This window comes from Prionailurus bengalensis, chromosome D2 (assembly GCF_016509475.1).
Source record: "Prionailurus bengalensis isolate Pbe53 chromosome D2, Fcat_Pben_1.1_paternal_pri, whole genome shotgun sequence".
In the NCBI taxonomy this organism is placed as follows: domain Eukaryota; kingdom Metazoa; phylum Chordata; class Mammalia; order Carnivora; family Felidae; genus Prionailurus; species Prionailurus bengalensis.
In genome coordinates, this window is record NC_057351.1 from 29656890 (window position 1) to 29678518 (window position 21629).

At 40.2% G+C, this 21629-nt stretch overlaps 1 protein-coding gene and 1 long non-coding RNA gene across 2 annotated transcripts in view; one reads left to right on the forward strand and one right to left on the reverse strand.

Annotated features, from left to right (window-relative positions):
* DDX21 (DExD-box helicase 21) overlaps positions 1 to 21629 on the forward strand; it is a 26348-nt gene continuing 4719 nt past the window's right edge. Inside the window, exons 1-13 of the mRNA XM_043596506.1 lie at positions 1 to 169; positions 2076 to 2513; positions 4745 to 4820; positions 5726 to 5904; positions 7352 to 7469; positions 10744 to 10929; positions 12279 to 12424; positions 13254 to 13403; positions 13792 to 13953; positions 15165 to 15284; positions 16343 to 16416; positions 19734 to 19893; positions 20682 to 20816. Coding sequence (XP_043452441.1) covers positions 83 to 169; positions 2076 to 2513; positions 4745 to 4820; positions 5726 to 5904; positions 7352 to 7469; positions 10744 to 10929; positions 12279 to 12424; positions 13254 to 13403; positions 13792 to 13953; positions 15165 to 15284; positions 16343 to 16416; positions 19734 to 19893; positions 20682 to 20816 — 2031 coding nt within the window. The 5' untranslated portion in view covers positions 1 to 82. The remainder of the gene's footprint in view (positions 170 to 2075; positions 2514 to 4744; positions 4821 to 5725; positions 5905 to 7351; positions 7470 to 10743; positions 10930 to 12278; positions 12425 to 13253; positions 13404 to 13791; positions 13954 to 15164; positions 15285 to 16342; positions 16417 to 19733; positions 19894 to 20681; positions 20817 to 21629) is intronic.
* LOC122492830 overlaps positions 13973 to 21629 on the reverse strand; it is a 19598-nt gene continuing 11941 nt past the window's right edge. Inside the window, exon 2 of the long non-coding RNA XR_006299777.1 lies at positions 13973 to 14293. This is a non-coding gene — a long non-coding RNA (uncharacterized LOC122492830). The remainder of the gene's footprint in view (positions 14294 to 21629) is intronic.

Genomic DNA, 21629 nt, shown 5'->3' on the forward strand with positions numbered 1-21629 from the left:
GGGTGGGCTAAATGGGTAGTACTGTCTCTTCCTCTCCACGCGGTGGAACTGACTGGTCGGCCTCAGTTGCTTGTCTTGAAAGATGCCGGGGAAACTCCTTAGTGACGTGGATTTGGACTCAGACACGGCCATGGAAAAACTGGAGACACCGCGAAAGCAGAATGCGAAGGTGCCATCGGGGCTGAGGGTCCCAGGGTGCTGAGAGGAGTGGGGTACAGGATGGGCGGGGGTCCGGCTAAGGAGCCCGTGGTGCACACGCGGACCCGGCGCGTCCAGAGCCCGGCCGTGGGGCGCCGGGGAGCTGTGCCGGCGACGGGCGCAGGCGGACCGGAGCTGGGGTGAGCACCGCTCCCATGTGGTTCTGGAGTCTGGGCGCCCCGCACCTGGTGCGCAGTAAGATGTTCACGGTTGGGCCCCACGTTGCTGGCTCAGGCTCAGACCTGACCGGGTTTGAGCGTGCGCGGAGGGAATTGTTAGTCCTGGTAGAGACTGAAGCTTTAGCCTAGACTAGCCACACCTCAAACCCACCTGCACACGTGGGCGGCGTGAGCAGTGACATTTTACTGTAGTAGTTCGGGAAATACAGTTTGTTTTTCGGTAAGCAACCTTTAGAAGATGAAGTAATTCAGTTCGGCTTAAGATCTGTTGACCAGATTTCCCGTGGAAATGTAACGTGTTGTGGTGCTAACGGCACACCGTGTTTTTGATAGAAGCCAGCAGGGTGTAGTGGTCTTAAGTTACCTTGATACCTGTCTGCCTCTTTACTGTTACTTCCTTAGCGATTTCACTTGTGACTGGGTGTCTGTTCTGAAATAAGGTCAGTCAGTGAGAACAAACATTGTCCCTGAATTTGTATCCTACATGATTTAGAATTTCCTTTCCTTGGCTGTTTATGGGCCTTTTTGATGGGGAGCTTTTACAACAGCAATATTTTGGCGTTGTAGGAAGCCGAGGGAGCACAGACTTGTCCCCACAGGTGGGGAGGAAGTGGTCCTGGTTTGCCTGCTCAGCGTCAGTGAAGGTATTCAGTTGTGGGATGGTCAAGTGAAGAGGGACGCGGCCAAACTCCATTACATTCCAAGAGAGGCCACTGAGTTAGGAAATCCTCTTACTTAGTGGAGCGAAGGGATGAAAGAACTGAAATCTTGTGGGGAGACCAGATTATTTTTCAGATGTCTGAAAGATGATCATGTGGGAAAGATCACCCTCATCTGTGATTTGAGAGTGGAGGCGGGGCCTGAAGTTTCAGGGAGGCTGATTTCAGCTAAATGTTCTAGTCTTCATATTTCTGTGATTGGCCTTTCAGAAAGGTTTTAACAGAGGCTAAGCACCTGTCTATTTGATTTCAGTAATATTAAGTAATTAACTTTCAGGAATAGGAAAAGTTGGAAAAGGTCACACATTTCAGGTAGGAACCGTAGTCTGATTTGGCTTTGAGGTTTCACCCATTCCATTTCCTAGTAACTTATGCTTTTTTTTCCTCTTTAAATTAGATCATCTTTTTTTTCTTATCGCATGATGATTGTGGGGTGATAGATTGTGGGATTTTATAGCTTTTTGGTTCATAAAGTGTCTCTGTAAATTTATTTGCACTTGTCACATAGCCAAGACAGATATTATGAATTCTAGCAGAGAAAGAAATCTGCTTAATATTGTCCGTCTGTGGACATATGTGGCCTTACTGCTCTATTAGAATTAAATTAAACTGTACTTGATCACTTTCTGTAGTTGTACCTCTTGACGACTCCTGGAGCATCCCATATGAAACCCCAAATCTCTTATGAAAACTTGATTTTACAACTTGTTCAACCAACATGAATTAAATAGTTGCCAAGAGGCATTCTCTTCTGAGCTCATGAAGTCATTGATATACAATGTACTTATTTCCATATAACTAAGAAATGGTACTAAAAAGCATAGTGTTTTGTCTTATTGAAAGGAGAAGGTACAGACTTTGAAAAATGCCCCAAAATTGTGTTCTTCATAATTACATGATCTTGAAATAATCGAGAATTGATGCATCATACAAATGTATACATGCTTTGCTCAGTAGTTTGTATTTTTTAATTTCTTAGAAGGGTAAAAAAGAGAAGCCAAAGTCTAATAAGACTGAAGAGGCAACAGAAGTAAAGGAAGAAACTATTTCCCCCAAAGCCAAAAAAATTAAAAAGAAAGCCGAGTCTTCTGAGATTGACATGAATTCTCCTAAATCCAAAAAGGCAAAAAAGAAAGAGGAGTCATCTCAGGATGACATTATTTCTCCTAAAACCAAAAGTGTGAAGAAACCAAAGGAGTCCTTTGAAAAGAAAGTTGTTTCTCCTAAAACCAAAAAAGTAATGAAAAGTGAGGAGCCTTCTGAAGAAGAAATAGGTGCTCCTAAGCCGAAGAAGATGAAAAAAGAAAAGGAAATGAATGGAGACATTGGAGAGAAAAGCCCCAAACTGAAGAATGGATTCCCTCATTCTGGACCTGTCTCTAACTCCAGTGAAGAAAGTAACAGTGAATTAGAGCAGGTAAAGTTGCATTTTCATATGTAGAGCGTATCTTTCATTGTGGTTTCAGATAAATAAGTAGGTAATTGCTACTAGAGGCAACAGAAGCAGGAGAAAATTTGATGTGTTGACACTTTATGGGGGGTCCCTTGAGCTGCATGCTGCCTGCATTCAGGGTAAGACTTCATCTTAAAAATAGCTTAAAGTTAGAATGTTTCCTTTGCAAAGAAACAGGCCTATTTAAGTTTAGGGAATGTCTTCTCTCCACGTCTGCTTATTTGCAAGTCAGAAATTAAAAGGAGAGATTATAGTTATGCAGATAGGCCCTAGCTTCCCTCTGAGGGGTTTCACCAAAAAACCTTAATTAGTAGAGCTACTGAAAAGGATTTTGTTTGATTTTGCATAAGTTTTTGTTTGGCCATTAACTCAAGTTGAACCCGATGATTGGATGTCCACTTGGAAGTAGTTCTGTTACCTTTCAGAAACTCAGTCATCAAAGAAATCCTAATTCTAATAATTTTCTGTTTGCCATAGGTCATAGTCAACATTTAAACTTTTTTTCCTTGGTTCATATCCAGGTGCCCCTCAAAATAAATAGGTAAATAAATAAAATTTTTTTCTGATTATAAATAAGTGATTTACAGAATTAGGAAAATACAGAAATTTGGGGCACCTGGATGGCATCTGACTTAGGCTCAGGTTCTGATCTTAATGGTTCGTAGGTTTGAGCCCCAGGTCAGACTCTGTGCTGACGGTTCAGAGCCTGGAGCCTGTTTCTGATTCTGTGTCTCCCTCTCCTGCTGCCCCTTCCCCACTTGCTGTCTCTCTCTCAGAATAATAAAAAACATAAAAACATTTTGTTTGCTAAAAACAAAAAGTTCCCTAGAATTTCAGCATTCATTAATTCAGTAAATATTAAATACTCATTAGGTATAGAGGTAACCTGTTGTTGAATGCTGTTTCTTTACAGTACTTTATATATATATATATATATATATATATATATATATATATATATAAACTATTTTTTATCAGATTAGGATTGTACTCTATGCAATCTTGTTTCCTGCCTTTCCACTTTTATTTAAACATTATATTCTATTTTTTTAATGTTTACTTTTTGAGAAAAAGAAAAAGACAGAGCATGAGCGGGGGAGGGGCAGAGAGAGAGGGAGACACAGAATCCGAAGCAGGCTCGAGGCTCTGAGCTATCAGCACACAGCCTGATGGGGGCTTGAACCCATGAACCGCGAGATCATGACCTTAGCCGAAGTCGGTGCTTAACCGACTGAGCCACCCAGGCACCCCTAAATAATAAATATTTTCATTGGTTCCATAACCCATTATATAAATGTTTAGAAAATCACTTAATTCCTGTATTGAGCATTTAAATTTTTTACTATCAAATAATGCCACAGTGACCACTTTGTCGTAAATGTTTGTTTCTTATTTTCTGTGAATATATGTGAAAGATGTGGCTGTGCAAAAGGGTTAATGACCTGTTCAGCAGTATAGTAGTCCCCCCTCATCTGATGTTTTTCTTTCTGGGGTTTCAATTGCCCCCTGTCAACCACGTTCAAGAGTAAATGATTCTCCTCCTGACACATTGTCAGAAGGACAGTAGTAGCCTGATGCTGCATCACAATGCCTACGTCATTCACCTCACTTCATGTCATCACATAGGCATTTTATCAATCCTGTATCATCACAAGAAGTATGAGTGCAGTACAGGAAGATATTTAGAGAGAGACCACATTTGCATAATTTTTATCATGATCTATTGTTATAATTGTTCCAGTTTATTATTAGTTATTGTCATTAGTTTGTTACTGTGCCTAATTTATAAGTTAAACTTTATCTTGGGTATGTGTGCGTAGTAGAAAACAGTATATTTAAGGTTCTGTACTATTCAGGTATCCACTAGGGGTCTCCCCTGTGGATAATGGAGGACTCCTGTATATTGGTATGGGATGGCAACAGAATAGTTTTTAGTTGAGACTGAATCTGCCTTTACTAGCCACACGTAATATATCTACAGTATATATTTGCATTTTCCTTTTGTTAGGGTTTTATAGATGATCATGATTTCCTTTTTGGATCTTAATTTACCTACCAAAGTTTCTCTGTCTTTGTGGTTGATTTAGAAGATACGTTTTCGAATAGGTTCTTTTGTTTCTTTCTCAGAAGGCGTCTCTGTGACTACCTGTGGGATTAAAGTTACTGATTTCTTTCTGTGGCCCTTTACTTGATAGGAAATACCTGTGGAACAAAAAGAAGGTGCTTTCTCTAATTTTCCCATATCTGAAGAGACCATTAAACTTCTCAAAGGTAATATTTTGGAACTATTGTATAATGTTACTGTATATTATTTGGAAGCACTCCACTATTTTTGTTGAGATGAAGGACAATATGTGGAACCACATAATAACTTAGATCTGTATATATAGTATAGGACCATACTGGTGATGGCTTTGCTGTCTCTTAAATAGGTGATTAAATTTTATTCAAACCAATGTGTATATTCAGAAGTGTGAGGACTGATTGTTCTGGTACAAATAAATGGTTCATGCCATTTATTTGTATGGTTCGTATTTTCTTTGTTATTCTCTCCCGCTTCGTGAGGCATCTCTTCATAATACCAACTTGACTCAGAACTCAGCCTAGCGGTGTGCCTCTGAACAAACTAGGTAGTCACATGTGTGGGTAGGTGTTTTCTGAATCAGGTGTGGCATAGTCTGGACTGCAAATCCAGATTTGGGGCTTCTGTTGACCTATGGATGAGATTACATGACAAGTAACTAAATTCTAAAAAAAAAATGTTTGCTATAATTTGGTACTTTAATTTTTTTTTATTTTTTAGAGAGTGCAAGAGTAGGGGAGGGAGGCAGAGGGGGAGAGAGAGAGAGAGAGACAGAGACAGAGACAGTTTCAAGCAGGCTCCATGCTAAGCACGGAGCCTGATGTGGGGCTCAATCCCAGGACACTGGGATCGTGACCTGAGCCAAAATCAAGTTGGACGTTCAACCAGCTGAGCCACCCAGGCACCCCTAATTTGGTGCTTTAAAGTTTGTTGATATTTTTCAGTCAAGCAGATTCTTCACTACCAGAATACATTGGAGCCTGACTTTGTAGATATTGACAAGAAAGTAGAATTCTTTAATTTTCTAGGACCAGAAACATGGCTGGGATTTTAAGAACTGCAATGTCAGGTAACATGGTAAATTTGTTCACAGGCCGCGGGGTGACCTTTCTGTTTCCGATACAAGCAAAGACATTTCACCATGTCTATAGTGGAAAGGACTTAATTGCACAGGCACGGACAGGAACCGGGAAGACCTTCTCCTTTGCCATCCCTTTGATTGAGAAACTTCAGGGAGAACTACAAGACCGGAAAAGAGGCCGTGCCCCTCGGGTAACTATCTTTAACACAGACCTCAGGGGCTCCAAATCTGTAGTATAGTTTTTTACTGGGTTCTCCTTAAAGTGTTTTTTCCTTTTCCTTTCCTTTCCTTTCCTTTCCTTTTTTTTTTTGGTATCTTGAGATCTTTATTTGAAGCTAAAGCAGGATTATTCTCTTAAGATTCTTGGCCACAAACCTGTGTATTTAAATATTGTAATCTGCCCCATGGTTGTGACTGCCTGTATTATTAATGCTCTTTGTGTTCCCTTCAAACTATTAGATGCTCCTGCAGCTCACAGGTTTGATCAAGTGTCTGACCATTTTTGCCTAGATGGAGAAAGCAGTTTTAAGTAGAGATGCATGAGTAGAAGGAGGGGTACTCAAAGAGGTGAAGAGGCCAAGCTTCCTTGTCAGGCTGGTGCTCATCAGGTTCATTTCTGGAGAAACTGGCATTTGGCAAACCTTAACCTCACTGAAATGCCTATGTGGTCATCATGGTTATGGGTTCTTGTGCTTGACTTTCTGGCCCTGCCTCATTTGTTTACTGGCCTTCCAGTATCCATACTCACCCCTCATTAATTCATTGTTTATTGCTGTAAACAAATGCAGCATTAAACAAATGAATTATTCCAGCACTTGGAGTTATTCCAGCCTACACATAGTGGATGTTCAGTAAATATCTGTTGGGTGAATGTATCTGATGAATTAGTGAACATTGTTCTTAAGTCACACTTGTTTCATGCTGTTACCCTACTTAAGGATCTGTAGTAGTTTCACGTTTTATGTCTTGTTGGGTCAAACTCGGACTGCTCTGGGATTCAAAGCCCCTCACCATGTTGGTCCTGCCTTAACTTATCTTTGTTCTACTTTAAGTTTACTGTAATGTAGAGGTTCAGTCGACAGGTTTTGGAGCCCAGCTGTTTGAATTTAAATCCAGGCTTTGCTTCTTAGCCTTTTGGTTCAAAATCTTGTGTGTGTTTACTATAGGTACAGTTGTCAGGTCAGTAACTTGTGAGAATTACAGAAGAATGTGTAGTAAGTGTATAGTAGAGCCTGAGACAGTAAAAGCTCAAAGATTAGCTAATGTTGTTATCCTCAGTGGTGTTACTCCTTGCTCGAGTGGTTGCTTTTCCTGGAATGGTTTTTTTAAGTAGTAACAGCTCCACGAAACTCCTCACTTCCTCCAGCCTACTCCGGGCAGCCCTCCTGGAGCACCACATGTTTGGGCATCTACTTCTCTTCTGATTGGTAGGATCACAAACTTTTCTTCTGAGTAGATTTGTCAGGGACTGTATTACATTTATGATCCTTCCCCACACGAAACTATGTTGCAAAGCACATAATAGATGTTTTGAAAATACTTGGTAGGATGAGTTGAACCTTCTGATGAATTTCAAATTTGTTAAGAAACAAGTACTTCATGATACTTTGAATTCAGTGATTAGTTTTTCCTTTTCAGGTACTGGTTCTTGCACCCACAAGGGAGTTGGCCAATCAAGTAAGCAGAGACTTCAGTGACATCACAAGAAAGCTGGCAGTGGCTTGTTTTTATGGTGGAACTCCCTATGGAGGTCAAAGTAAGTAAATCGAAAAGTGAGGGAAGGAAATGTCAACCATTGTTGGGTGCCCTGGTAGGGTTTCTCTGATCTTGACATCTGTCTTTACCTGGTTTAGTCATTTATAGTAGTTTTCTTTTGTCATCATTCTTTTTTAAAAAGTTTTTTTTAATGTTTGTTTGTTTTTGAGACAGAGAGAGACAGAGTGTGAGTAGGGGAGGGGCAGAGAGGGAGGCAGATACAGCACCAGGCTCCAGGCTCTGAGCTGTCAGCATAGAGCCCAATGCGGGACTCGAACTCACCAGCCATGAGATCATGACCTGAGCTGAAGTCGGACGCTCAACCAACACCACCCAGGCGCCCCTCTTTCGTCATTACTGTTTAAAGATGATCAAGAACACCGTCCTGCATAATGATGCGTAAAATCCTGTATATAGTTCTTTGGAGTTTTGTGTTATTTGCCTATGTTTATCTAAAGGAGGCTACAAAGGTATCTTACTGAACCCAAGAGGATAGAGTCCAGGGGGCTCTTAGAACTAGAAGGTCATGATTCAGAGTTACTCTTTTTATCTGTCAAAGAGGATGGGTCTGGCTGTTTTGGGGTCTTTGTTTGTTTCTTGCTGTAGGCGGGCCTTCCTCTGAGCCCAGGGGCCAAATGTTGCAGGCCCCTATTGTAGGATTCCATTACTTACCAGTTCAAGACCTGGAAGCTTTATTAGGTAGAGCAGATAATATAATTCAGGAAGGGATTTAAGGCATTAAAAATGTTAGTATTGGCATGCAATGCTTGTGACTATTTCTTTCCAGCTTTGATTGAATGAACTAGGCTTTGGCATCAGAAGAGTGTACGTTTGAATTTAGACTCTGCTCACAGTGTGATTTGAAGTTCAGGGTGCTTGATTTTTCTTTTCGTTTGCTTGTGTGAAAAAATAAGTTTAGTGAATTCACCCTGCAGGGGTGTTATGAGGATTGAATTGGAGAATGTAGAGTGCCTGGTGAGACCCCTAGACTGCAAGAGCAGTTGAGTAAAAAATTGCATTATTAACCACCTCACCTCATTATACTGAATTCCATTTTCTTGAACATCTCTGTGCCTTCTGGGAATACTTACCCTTCTACCCTGTCTCATTCTTTCTATACCTGATTACCCTACTGTGTATACAGTTCTTTCTTCCTTTTTTTTTTTTTTTTAATTATTTTAAAATTTACATCCAAGTTAGCATATAGTGCAACAATGATTTCAGGAGTAGATTCCTTAATGCCCCTTACCCATTTAGCCCTTCCCCCCTCCCACAACCCCTCCAGCAACCCTCTGTTTGTCCTCTATGTTTAAGAATCTCTTATGTTTTGTTTTTATATTATTTTTGCTTCCCTTCCCTTAGTTCGTCTATTTTGTATCTTAAATTCCTCATGTGAGTAAAGTCATGTGACGTTTGTCTTTCTTTGACTAATTTTGCTTAACATAGTAACCTCTAGTTCCATGGACATAGTTGCAAATGGCAAGATTTCATTCTTTCTGATTGCTGAGTAATACTCCATTGTATATATATACCGCATCTTTATCCATTCATCTGTCGATGGACATTTGGGCTCTTTCCATACTTTGGCTATTGTTGATAGTGCTGCTATAAACATCGGGGTGCATGTGCCCCTTCGAAACAGCATACCTGTATCCCTTGGATAAATACCTACTAGTGCAATTGCTGGGTCCTGGGGTAGTTCTATTTTTAATTTTTTGAGGAAGCTCCATACTGTTCCATAGTGGCTGCACCAGCTTGTATTCCCACCAGCAATGCAAAAGAGATCCTCTTTCTCCGCATCCTCGCCAACATCTGTTGTTGCCTGAGTTGTTTATGTTAGTCATTCTGACAGGAGTGAGGTGGTAATCTCATTGTGGTTTTGATTTATATGTCCCTGACGATGATGTTGAGCATTTTTTTCATGTGTCGCTTGGCCATCTGGATGTCTTCTTTGGAGAAGTGTCTATTCATGTCTTTTCCCCATTTCTTCACTGGATTATTTGTATTTTGGGTGTTGAGTTTGCTAAGTTCTTTATAGATTTTGGATACTAACCCTTTATCTGATATGTCATTTGCAAATATCTTCTCCAGTTCCATCGGTTGTCTTTTAGTTTTGCTGATTGTTTCCTTTGCTGTGCAGAAGTTTTTTATTTTGATGAGGTCCCAAGAGTTCATTTTTGCTTTTGTTTCCCTTGCCTCCGGAGACGTGTTGAGTAAGAAGTTGCTGCGGTCGAGGTCAAAGAGGTTTTTGCCTGCTTTCTCCTTGAGAATTTTGATGGCTTCCTGTCTTACATTTAAGTTTTTCCCATTTTGAGTTTATTTTTGTGTATGGTGTAAGAAAGTGGTCCAGGTTCATTTTTCTGCATATCGCTGTTCAGTTTTCCCAGCACCATTTGCTGAAGAGACTGTCTTTACTCCATTGGATACTCTTTCCTGCTTTGTCAAAGATTAGTTGGCCATAAGTTTGTGGGTCCATTTCTGGGTTCTCTGTTCTGTTCCATTGATCTGAGTGTCTGTTCTTGTGCCCATATCGTACCGTCTTGATGATTACAGCTTTGTAATGCAGCTTGAAGTCTGCGATTGTGATGCCTCCAGCTTCGGTTTTCTCTTTCAGGATTGCTTTGGCTATGCGGGTCTTTTCTGGTTCCATACATATTTTAGGATTGTTTATTCTAGCTCTGTGAAGAATGCTGGGTTATTTTGATAGAGATTGCTTATATTTCTTTAAGATTCTCATTCTAGAGGCACCGGGGTGGTTCAGTCACTTGGGTGACCAACTCTTGATTTCAGCTCAGGTCGTGATCTCATGGTTTGTGGGATTGAGCCCCATGTTGGTCTCTGCTCTGAGAGCGTGGAGCCTACTTGAGATTCTCTCTGCTCCTCCCCTACTCGTGCTCGCTTGCTCTTTCTCTCTCTCTCTCTCTCTCTCTCTTCCCCCCCCCCTTTCTCCCTCCCTGTCTCCTTCAAAATAAATAAACTTAAACAAAAAAAAGATTCTCATTCTCAGTTTGTCTGTGAAACCTTGACACTTTGTGTTACCAAGGAAGTCCTTCTTTCCTGGTGCTTCCATCTCCCACTGGTACATTTTTCTGGACTGTCACTTCTTATCTGTTCTTCCCACTAGATTAAGGAGTGCCTTGAGTATCTTTATCTTTGATACTTACCATATTACCTTGTATTGTAGTTAACATTTTAGAATAAAAATATATTTAATTGGTACCTGAGACTAATAAAAGGATTTAAAACCTAGTATATCTTATTGATGTTTTTTATAGTTGAACGCATGCGGAATGGGATTGATATCCTGGTTGGGACCCCAGGTCGTATCAAAGACCACCTGCAGAATGGCAAGCTAGATCTCACCAAACTTAAGCATGTTGTCCTGGATGAAGTTGACCAGATGTTAGATATGGGGTTTGCTGATCAAGTGGAAGAGATTTTAAGTGTGGCATACAAGAAAGGTAAGCTCCAAGTTCAAGGAAGTGATAAAAGGATTACAGGAAGGGTGGTGATTAAGTGGTCTTCTAAGAGTTAAAAGAAGCCTTAAATTGGGGGATGATTTATTTTATTTAGGAAACTTAAAAAAAAAAAAAACCACCATGATTTATCACATAATAATGGGGAAAGTAAAAGATAAAAGAAGAAAATTTGATACTCTGCCAGCTTGGCGTGTTTTGCTTTTGGTCTATTTCTTCCTGACTTTGTACTATTGTTGCATATGTGTGTGTGTTAATTATAATCTTATCATGCATATAAAAATTTGGCATTACACTCCGTGAAGAGGTTTTGCCATGATTTCATTCCATCTGTGTATTTTGATTTTTAGATAATACAAATAATTCTGCCTATAGACATTTGTATGCAAATAGCTTCCTTCACGCCTCAGTATTTGGAATTTATTTTTTATTTTTTATTTAAAAAAAATTTTTTTTTCAACGTTTATTTATTTTTGGGACAGAGAGAGACAGAGCATGAACGGGCGAGGGGCAGAGAGAGAGGGAGACACAGAATCGGAAACAGGCTCCAGGCTCTGAGCCACCAGCCCAGAGCCTGACGCGGGGCTCGAACTCACGGACCGTGAGATCGTGACCTGGCTGAAGTCGGACGCTTAACCGACTGCGCCACCCAGGCGCCCCTGGAATTTATTTTTTAGGGTAGATGTCCAGAAATGAAGTTACTGAGTTGAAAGTTATAAATAGTTCATGTTTCTCAATGTACATTGTCAAGTTGCTCTCCAAAAGGGCTCTACTTATTTACCCCACCATTTGAAATACTGTATGAAAATGCAGTGTTATTCAAAGAGCAAACTAAAAAAGGGGGGCTGGGGTGGGGCTAGGGAAGTTTTTTAGTACCTGACCTCAAAGAATGAATAGACTGGAATTCTAAACTCAAAATACTCAGGAAATGCTAGAGAGTAGAGACGAATATAGAATCTAATCTGTGTTGGTGTTTATTGTAGGTTATTTACTTAGTGATCTAAACGAGGTGGTTACTGGTCTTGATGAACAGGTGTTTTCCAGGTGACAGGTCTCATAATGGACAGATTTCCTTCATGGTTCATAAAGGCCAGGGTCAGAAAGCAAAATAATTTTAAAGTACTTTTGGTATTTCAGGTCTCCTTTACGTAAATTACATAGGAAGTATTTCTTTGCCCATTAGGAATCTTTGTGTCTTTCATTTCTGTGTCATCAGTGCCTGGCTTGGCCTCAGGCGGTTGCTGTTGCATGTTGATTGGGGAAGAACTGGGTGAGGTGGAGTACTGTGTAGGCTTATTTGGGTTATTCATACTGACTTTTTTTCCCCCCCAAAGATTCGGAAGACAATCCCCAAACATTGCTTTTTTCTGCAACCTGCCCTCATTGGGTATATAACGTTGCTAAGAAATACATGAGATCTACATATGAACAGGTGGACCTCATTGGTAAAAAGACTCAGAAAACGGCAATAACTGTGGAGGTAAATGATTCATTCAGTTAGAATTTTGTATATCATTTTTTCCCTGTCTGATAATATTAAGACTGAAAAATACAAACTGTTTTTCCAGATAAATACTAAATCCATGTGAGGATCCAAGTAAAGATCTATTTCTGTTTGTGTTGTGTGTAGTTATCTGTGTTCTCTAAGTTTCATTATCTGGTACTCTGATTTCAAAATCTTTTGGAATCTATCTGTCTGAATTTTGTAAATAGAAAGAAATTACACTAGAATTGATTGACTTTTTTTTTTTTTTTAAGATTATGTTTTTAAGTTGTCTCTACACAAAATGTGGGGCTTAAACGCACAATCCCAAGAGTTGCATGCTCTACCAATTGAGCCAGCCAGGTGCCCCAACACCTAGAATTTAAACACTCAAGGGCAGCAGAGATATCTAGTACTTTGTTTTGAAGCTATTTTCATTTTAGGGCCCAGCACCTAGAATTCCTTTCACCCAAGGAATAGACATGCACGCTAACTGACTAATCGCAGTTTTAAGTGGATGAAAGGACAAAAAAAATACTGAAATTTTTCTCTGGTCAATTCCTTGGTTTCCTGTAGGAATCAAGGGAATGGCATTTCTTCTTTTGTTTTCCTTGTTAGTTCAGAAAACAGAGGAACCAGATGCTCTTTGGAGAAAGGGGAATGGCTCCCTTTGTTAATGAGTTTGGGTTTTTTTCTCTACACAGTGGTGGCGGCAGTCTGCTCTAGTCCATATTAAACAATTGCTTCTAGCACTGCTAGTGTTGAGCAGGTGATTTCCGGTTCCAGGTGGGCTTTACTAAATAGATCTTTTTTCCACTCCTATAAGCACCTGGCTATCAAGTGCCACTGGACTCAGAGGGCAGCAGTTATTGGGGATGTGATCCGAGTATATAGTGGTTTTCACGGGCGCACTATCATCTTCTGCGAGACCAAGAAAGAAGCCCAGGAGTTGTCACAGAATGTGTCCATAAAGCAGGTTGGTTCTTCCCCCTTTTTCCTGTAGGGAGGAAGCATCTTTCAACTGGTAGACCCCATTAACATTTTAGAGTTCACCTGATCTGACAGTCTTCTCTCACAGATGAGGAAACAGTGCCTCAAACCCAAGGTTACACTGACAAAGTAGGTTTGATCAGTCTGTCTAGTGTTTTTTACCTAGTAAATATAGCTGGACACAGTTGATCCTAACGACCAAGGAGTAGAAAAAATTTGAGGCTTGTCCATGTAAGGCATATGTTTTTCCCTTTATGTTATTTTCAGCAGAACTATCACCAAAATCCGAATGTCCTTACAGGCCTGATTTGTTGTGTTAAAAGTAGCTGGATTGTTGGATCTGGTGTTCTTATGCCAGTTTATTTCTTTGGCAGGATGCCCAGTCATTACATGGAGATATTCCTCAGAAGCAGAGAGAAATCACTCTGAAAGGTTTTAGAAATGGTGATTTTGGAGTTTTGGTTGCAACCAATGTTGCTGCTCGTGGGTTAGACATCCCTGAGGTTGATCTGGTTGTACAGAGTTCTCCCCCAAAGGTAAGTGTTCTATACTACAGTTTTGTTTTGTTTTGGTTTGGTTTTTGGGGGGAGAGGATACTAAAACAAATTGGAAGTTATATGGTCTAGTTTCATGTGGTTAATAATAGCTGTCTCTTTTGAGTGCTAGGAAGCTGTGGTGATTTTTAAAACAAACTTCTTCTGAGGTCCTTCTCTCAGAACTGATAGTTGAGTGGAACTGTGGTCAGTGGCCAGAGGCTGGAAAGATTGTTTCTTGTTGAAGGGAATTTTGGTTGGCTCATGCAGGTAGTGCAGTTGTGAACTGGGCTTTGAAGATGGGTAGGACTCCGGCAGGGTGAGGGTAGCATAAACCCATGAACTACAGGATAAAGAAGGGAAAAAAGACCTGTGATTAATAGCCTCTGTGGGTGATGAGAACCTCTTAGGGAGGGGGCCGAAGCATCAGGTTATGTGATATGAACAGTGCTTCCTGTAAGTAAAAGTTGGTCTGAAGGAGCCTTTTCTGCTCCCATCACTTCAAACGTGAGGACCCCCACAAATTGGCAGATTCCTCAGGATTAAAGGTTGTTTTACAATGATAGAAAAAATACCTGATTACTGTGAAGTCACCAGTTCTTACAAAGGAAGTCTGATTAGTGTGTGACATACATGTTGTTTAAGGGAGCCTGTAGAACTGTGCTGTCCGATTTGATGGCCACAGCTATGTGTAGCTGTTCAGCACTGGAAACAGTCTGAATTGACATGTGTGTTCTAAATGTAATATACACATTGGAGTTTTGTTTATATTTTAAACTTTCTATTATGTACTCTGGATTTCGAAGACATACAAAAAAAAGAATGTAAAATATCTCAGTGATCTGTTTTTTTATGTGGCTAGTATATTGAAGTGATATAACTTAGATATATTGAGTTAAAGAAGATATATCATTACTTTTTTTTTTTTTTATAGCTTTTTAGTGGGTTACAACAAAGTTGAAGATTGAAATTACTTACGTGGTTCTGTAGTACAGTACTATTTAGATGATGCTTTTTTCAGATTTGCCCATAGGATAGGAACTGCTATTCTAGAGATTTTTTAAAAAATGGTCACAGTTCTTTAATTTAAATTGAAGTGCTAAAGAACCGCACACTCTGGGTGTAGATTAAAACCACCACACTTGCCTCTGCATAGACCACTCAGGTCTTTGTCTCTTTTTGTTCAGTGTCACTCATGTCTCTTACTTCAATAGGATGTGGAATCCTACATTCATCGTTCTGGAAGGACGGGCAGAGCTGGAAGGACGGGGATTTGCATCTGCTTTTATCAGCACAAGGAAGAATATCAGTTAGCACAAGTGGAGCAAAAAGCGGTAAAACTATGTTCTTAGCTTTTCATTCAGCAAATGTTGAATTCTAAAGTCAGTCTTTGTTGTTATTCGATTTTTATTAATTTTAAGTTTTTATTTCTAGCATGTTGCCATAACTGAAAGCTTGTTAGGTACATGTTGTTTTATACATTGTACTATAACATAAAGCCCATTTTGAATGAAATAAGTTTGCATTTGAAAGCAGTGGTTTTGTTTTTATATTTACAATTACATGGGTTATTTTTATGTTTGAAAGGCAGTTTTCAGACAATGATAACATGAACACACCCCAAATATTTAAGCATAGATTAGGGGGTTATAGGAATTACTTTAAAACCAAAAGGATAAATTTAAAATGGAGAGAGGAGACTGATTTTTCTGACAGATTAATCTCTCCCCATATCCAGACTTATGGAGGAGAGGAGCACTTTACAGTGCAGAAAGCAAGCACTCCCCGGCCAGGGTGATTGTCATTAACAGCAGTGATTAGCATATGCTTTGAGAATGATGTGATGAGACAGCATTCATCTCTGGTTTTCTTCCCCCAAATCCATAATCTCAGTCTTGAGCACGCAAAGAACCCGAGGCAGCCTCACAGTGAGGGACAGAATTCTATAAAATACTTTGCCAGCACTCCTTAAAACTATCAAGGTCATGAAAAATCAGGAAAGGCAGAAACTGCCAGAGATCAGAGGAGACTAAGAACATATGATCACTGAATGTAATGTGTCACTGGAACAGAATAAGGATATTTGGAGAAAAACTAGTGAAATTCGAATAAACTCTGGAATTCAGTTAATAGTAATGCTGCACTGTTGGTTTCTTGCCTGTGGCAAATGTACCATAGTACTAATAATAGGGAAATTCGGTGCATAGTGTACAGGAACTCTGGGTACTATATTTGCAACTTTTCTGTAAGCCTAAAACCATTCTAAAATTAAAAGTTTATTTTTTAAATGTGTAATAGTATGTTTGGTAATATAAAAAATTAGAGAATTTAATCTCAGTGAAAACAATTGATGGCCATATTGTATATTAAACTATGGTTCTTTTTCTTGTAGGGAATTAAATTTAAACGAATAGGTGTTCCTTCTGCAACAGAGATAATAAAAGCTTCCAGCAAAGATGCCATCAGGTATGTTTCCTACCCACTGCTACGTCTGTTGTAGTGCTTGTTCCATTTACTGCCTAGCTTTGTGCAGAAATGAGATTTGGCTATTGGATTTATATATTGACAACTTACAACCTATTTGTTATAAAAATAGACTGTGCTTAAGTAAAATTTTACAAAACAAAAGTCCTAATTTGTATTTATCCCTACCCAATCCTGTTCACCAGAAGAAACCAGTATTAATAGTTTGGTTTGTCTTGGGCGTTTTAAGGAACCGTATCTTAGATACAGTATGGGCACTTACCGTGTGGAGATTGATTAGATTGGGTCACAAGATTATACTTCACATCATCATCAATCTAGTTCCTCAACTGGTGGGAATGAATTGATTATTTCTTTAAGTTACTCCGAGATGGTGAGGATTAGATTAACTAACAGTGTTTGTCACTGGAGGTGCTACTGGCATTGGGGGCAAGAGAATTATTTTGTGGGATTGTGCTACAAATTGATGGATAGTTAGTTGTTTAGCATCTCTGGCTATGCGGTGTATGCTGGGGGGCGAATGGGCTTGGCATTACGAAAACCAGAAGGTCCTGACTATTTTCCAAACGTTTCCAAATGGTGGCCTACATTCTCTGCTTAAGAGAACCACTGAATCTGGGGGCGCCTGGGTGACTCGGTTGGGTGTCCGACTTCAGCTCAGGTCATTAGAGCCCTGTGTTGTGCTCTGTGCTGACAGCTCAGAGCCTGGAGCCTGCTTCAGATTCTGTGTCTCCCTCTCTCTCTACACCTCCCCCACTCACACTCTCTCTCTTCTTCAAAAATAAATAAACTTAAAAAAAAAAAAAACCCACTGAATCTGAGGGGCACCTGGGTGTCTTAGTCGGTTGAGCATCTGACTTCGGCTCAGATCATGATCTCATGGTTCGTGGGTTCAAGCCCTGCATCAGGTTCTATGCCAACAGTGCAGAGCCTGCTTGAGATTCTTGCTCTTTCCTCTCTCTCTCCTGCTCCTGCTTTCTTTCTCTCCTTTGACCTTCCCCTGCTCTTGTTTTTTTTTTTCTCTCTCAGAATAAATAAAACTTAAAAAAATTTTTTTTTCAGAGTTTATTTAGAGCATGTGCACTCTGTCTCTCAAATAAGTAAACATTTTTTATAAATAGAAGTCTGTGATCAAAGGAAATGCTTTGTGTTACCATATTAATTAATGGCTCAGGAAAGTTCTCCAAATGAAAATAATTTAACTCAGTAATTTTCAAATTTTTTTTTAGCATGGCATACTTTCAGTATTCTGTAGACAGGGTTCCCTATGACACTACTTAAGGAAATTTGGGATTAGATGGCCAGGAAGGAGAAAAGAGGACAAGCTGGTGGTGTATGTAAGATGTCCTGTAAAGGGGCAGTCTTGCTGAAAGAGGCTGCCTCGGGTGGCCTTGTTCATTTGTGTCCTTTTGAAGATGTGACATTTATTATCACCAAGATAATAGTGATTCTCTAACAAGTGTGTAGTCTCATAAAAAGTCCTTATCATTTTTAACCTGACTTAGAAGTCTTTTTTCCTTTTTATTGCAGAATGGAGGGGCCTCTGGGTGGCTCAATTGGTTGAGCATCTAACTCATGATTTCTGCTCAGGTCGTGATCCCAGGGTCCTGGGATTGAGCCCCACATCGGGCTCCATGCTGAGTGTGGAGCTTGTTTAAGATTCTCTCTCTCCCTCTGTTCCTCTACCCTGCTTGGGTGCATGCATGCTCTTTCTCCCTCTCTCTAAAACTAAAAAAAAAAAGTTAAAAAAGGGGCGCCTGGGTGGCTCAGTCGGTTGAGCATCCGACTTTGGCTCAGGTCACAAACTCGTGGTTTGTGAGTTCGAGCCTCACGTCGGGCTCTGTGCTGACAGCTCAGAGCCTGGAGCCTGCTTCTGATTCTGTGTCTCCCTCTCTCTCTCTGCCCCTCCCCCGCTCATGCTCTGTCTCTCTCTGTCTCTCTGTCTCTGTCTCTCTCTCTCTCTGTCAAAAATAAATGTTAAAAAAATAATAATTAAAAAAAAGTTAAAAAAAGAATGGAGATAGCTATAGTATTTTTTGATCCATAAAGTAGCATATGCTTATTATTGTAAGAAATGTTCAGGGGCACCTGGGTGGCTCAGTCAGTTAAGCATTGGACTTTGGCTCGGGTCACGATCTCACAGTTCATGGGTTTGAGCGCCATATTGGGCTCTGCACTGACAGTGAGGAGCCGGCTTGGAATTTTCTCTCCCCCTCTTTCTCTGCCCCTCCCCCACTCATGCTTTCTATGAAAATAAATAAATAAATTTAAAAAAAGAAATGTTCAACATCTTTAATATCACTTTCAGTAGCAGCATGGAGTTCCATTATATCTGTCTCATGGTTTATTTAACCAGTCCCATTTTCTTACCTGTTTTGTACCCTTTAAAAACATTTTTTTTTAATGTTTAGTTTTGTGAAAGAGAGAGTCCACGTGCCCAAGCAGGGGAGGGGCATAGAGATAGAGGGAGACCCAGAATCCAAAGCAGTCTCCAGGCTCAGAGCTGTCAGCATAATGCTGACAGCATTATGTGGGGCTGATGTGGGGCTGAACTCACAAACCATGAGATCAAGACCTAGGCCAAAGTCAGTATACTCTTTCTATATCATAAATAACACTGTGGTGAACATCTTGATATTTGTTCTGTTATTTCCTTGGGATAAAACTTTGTTTAATTAATTTTAGAGAACATGCGAGCAGGGGAGAGGGGCAGAGAGAGAGGGAGAGAGAATCTTAAGCAGGCTCCATGCTCAGCGCAGAGCCCGACACAGGGCTTGAAATCATGACCTAAGCAGAAATCAAGACTCGGATGCTTAACCAAGTGAGCCACCCAGGTGCCCCAGAATGAAACTTTTTTTAATTTGATAGTAAAATCAAATTAGATGTAATCAAAGGGATGGCTTTCTTTCTTTTATCTTTTAATTAATTTATCTCTTTTGAGAGAGGGAGAGGGAGTATAAGCAGGGGAGGGGCAAGGAGAGAGAGAATCCCAAGCAGGCTCCACAATGTCAGTGCAGAGCCCGACATGGGGCTTGATCTCACAAACTGAGATTATTATCTGACCCGAAATCAAGAGTTGGATGCTTAACTGACTGAGCCACCCAGGCACCCTAAGGAATGGATTTATTTTTACATAAATGTGGTGATTATACATATACATTGCATCAAAGTGATGTGTGTTAGATATATAAAAGATTTGCTTTGGAAGTTACTGATTTATCTTGAGATGCTGTTGTCTTGAAAATGAAATATGTCCGCTCTTTCCATTCTCCTAACAAATATACTCAATCACACCATAGGCTTTTGGATTCTGTGCCTCCCACTGCCATTGGTCACTTCAAGCAGTCAGCTGAGAAACTGATAGAGGAGAAGGGAGCCGTGGAAGCCTTAGCAGCAGCACTGGCCCATATTTCAGGTGCCACATCAGTAGACCAGCGCTCTTTGATCAACTCAGATGCGGTAAGGCTTCCTGTCGAACTCTGACACTTGGGGTAATTTTGAGTTTGAGCAGGATTTAAAAGGGTTCAGTTAGACGTCCCAATTGTTTTAACTTTTGTATGAAGGTAGGTATATATATATATATAAACAAATCCCTTGGAGAAAGAAAGTAGATTACTCATTTCCACTGTCTCAGTTGGGGGCAATGACATTGACTGCTAATGGGCATGTGGTTTATTTTTTGCGTAATAAAACATTTTGGAATTTTAGTTAGTGGTGATGGTTGAAACCTTGTGAATATACTGAAAACCCATGAATTGTATACTTTAAAATGGTGTACAGTATGGTATGTGAATTGTATGTCAGTTTTTTTAATCCTCCAAAGAGAACCTCAGCCACTTAAAGACATAAAAGCATATGATACATTTGATCAGTATACCTAGAAACTTAAAGTATATGCATTTTTTCCTTTTTTTTTTTTAATTGAAATTTTTGAGACAATTGTAGGTTTACATGTAGTTTTAAGAGGTAACACGGAGAGATTCCTTTGTACATTTTGTCCAATTTCCCTCAGTGGTATCATTTTGCAAAACTATAATGTCACAACTGGGGTACTGACATTGGCACAAACCGTCAGTCTTGTTCAGAGTTCCCAGTCTTACTTGTACTAATTTATGTGATTGTGTTGGGAGAGTGGTGTATGCTTTTAGGAGGAACTTTTCCAGAAATAGTTTAGAAACATGAGGGCAATTTTTTTTATCAGTTAGGTTTGTTTTTGAGACTAATTTTGTTCCCCTTTTTTCTCTAAGGGCTTTGTGACCATGATCTTACGATGCTCGATTGAAATGCCAAACATTAGTTATGCTTGGAAAGAACTTAAAGAGCAGCTGGGCGAAGAAATTGATTCCAAAGTGAAGGGAATGGTTTTTCTCAAAGGAAAGCAGGTAAGTAATGTTGTGACCCTGCTTTGGTTCAGTAGCTTAATGTGGACAATGAAACACCAAATGTAGGTTTCTCCCTGTTGTGTGGGGATGGTGCATCTTTTTGCTCTGTATATAGTCTTTGCTAGGCGATGTCATCCCTGACCCTCTGTTGCCACTTAGTGATGGACAACTACCTCATCTGGTATCTTTAGCCTGAACTATCTGCGTGCGGTGCCGGACATGAAGTCCCAGCTGCTTCCCTGACATTTCTAGTCAGATGGGGTTATTAAACAACATAAAATTATTCAAAATTGGATTCAGAATCTTTAATTCAAACCCAAAATTTTATTTTTATTTATTTATTTATATTTTTTTTATTTTTTTTTTCCAACGTTTATTTATTTTTGGGGGGACAGAGAGAGACAGAGCATGAACGGGGGAGGGGCAGAGAGAGAGGGAGACACAGAATCGGAAACAGGCTCCAGGCTCCAGGCTCCGAGCCATCAGCCCAGAGCCCGACGTGGGGCTCGAACTCCCAGACCGCGAGATCGTGACCTGGCTGAAGTCGGACGCTTAACCGACTGCGCCACCCAGGCGCCCCTCAAACCCAAAATTTTAATTAAAAAAAATTTTTTTTTAATGTTTGTTTATTTTTGAGAGATAGAGACACAGAGTGTGAGTGGGTGAGGGGCAGAGAGAGAGGGAGACACAGAATCCGAAGCAGGCTCCCGGCCCCAAGCTGTCAGCACAGAGCCCGACGCGGGGCTTGGACTCACAAACTGTGAGATCATGACCTGAGTGAAGTCGGACGCTTAACCAACTGAGCCACCCAGG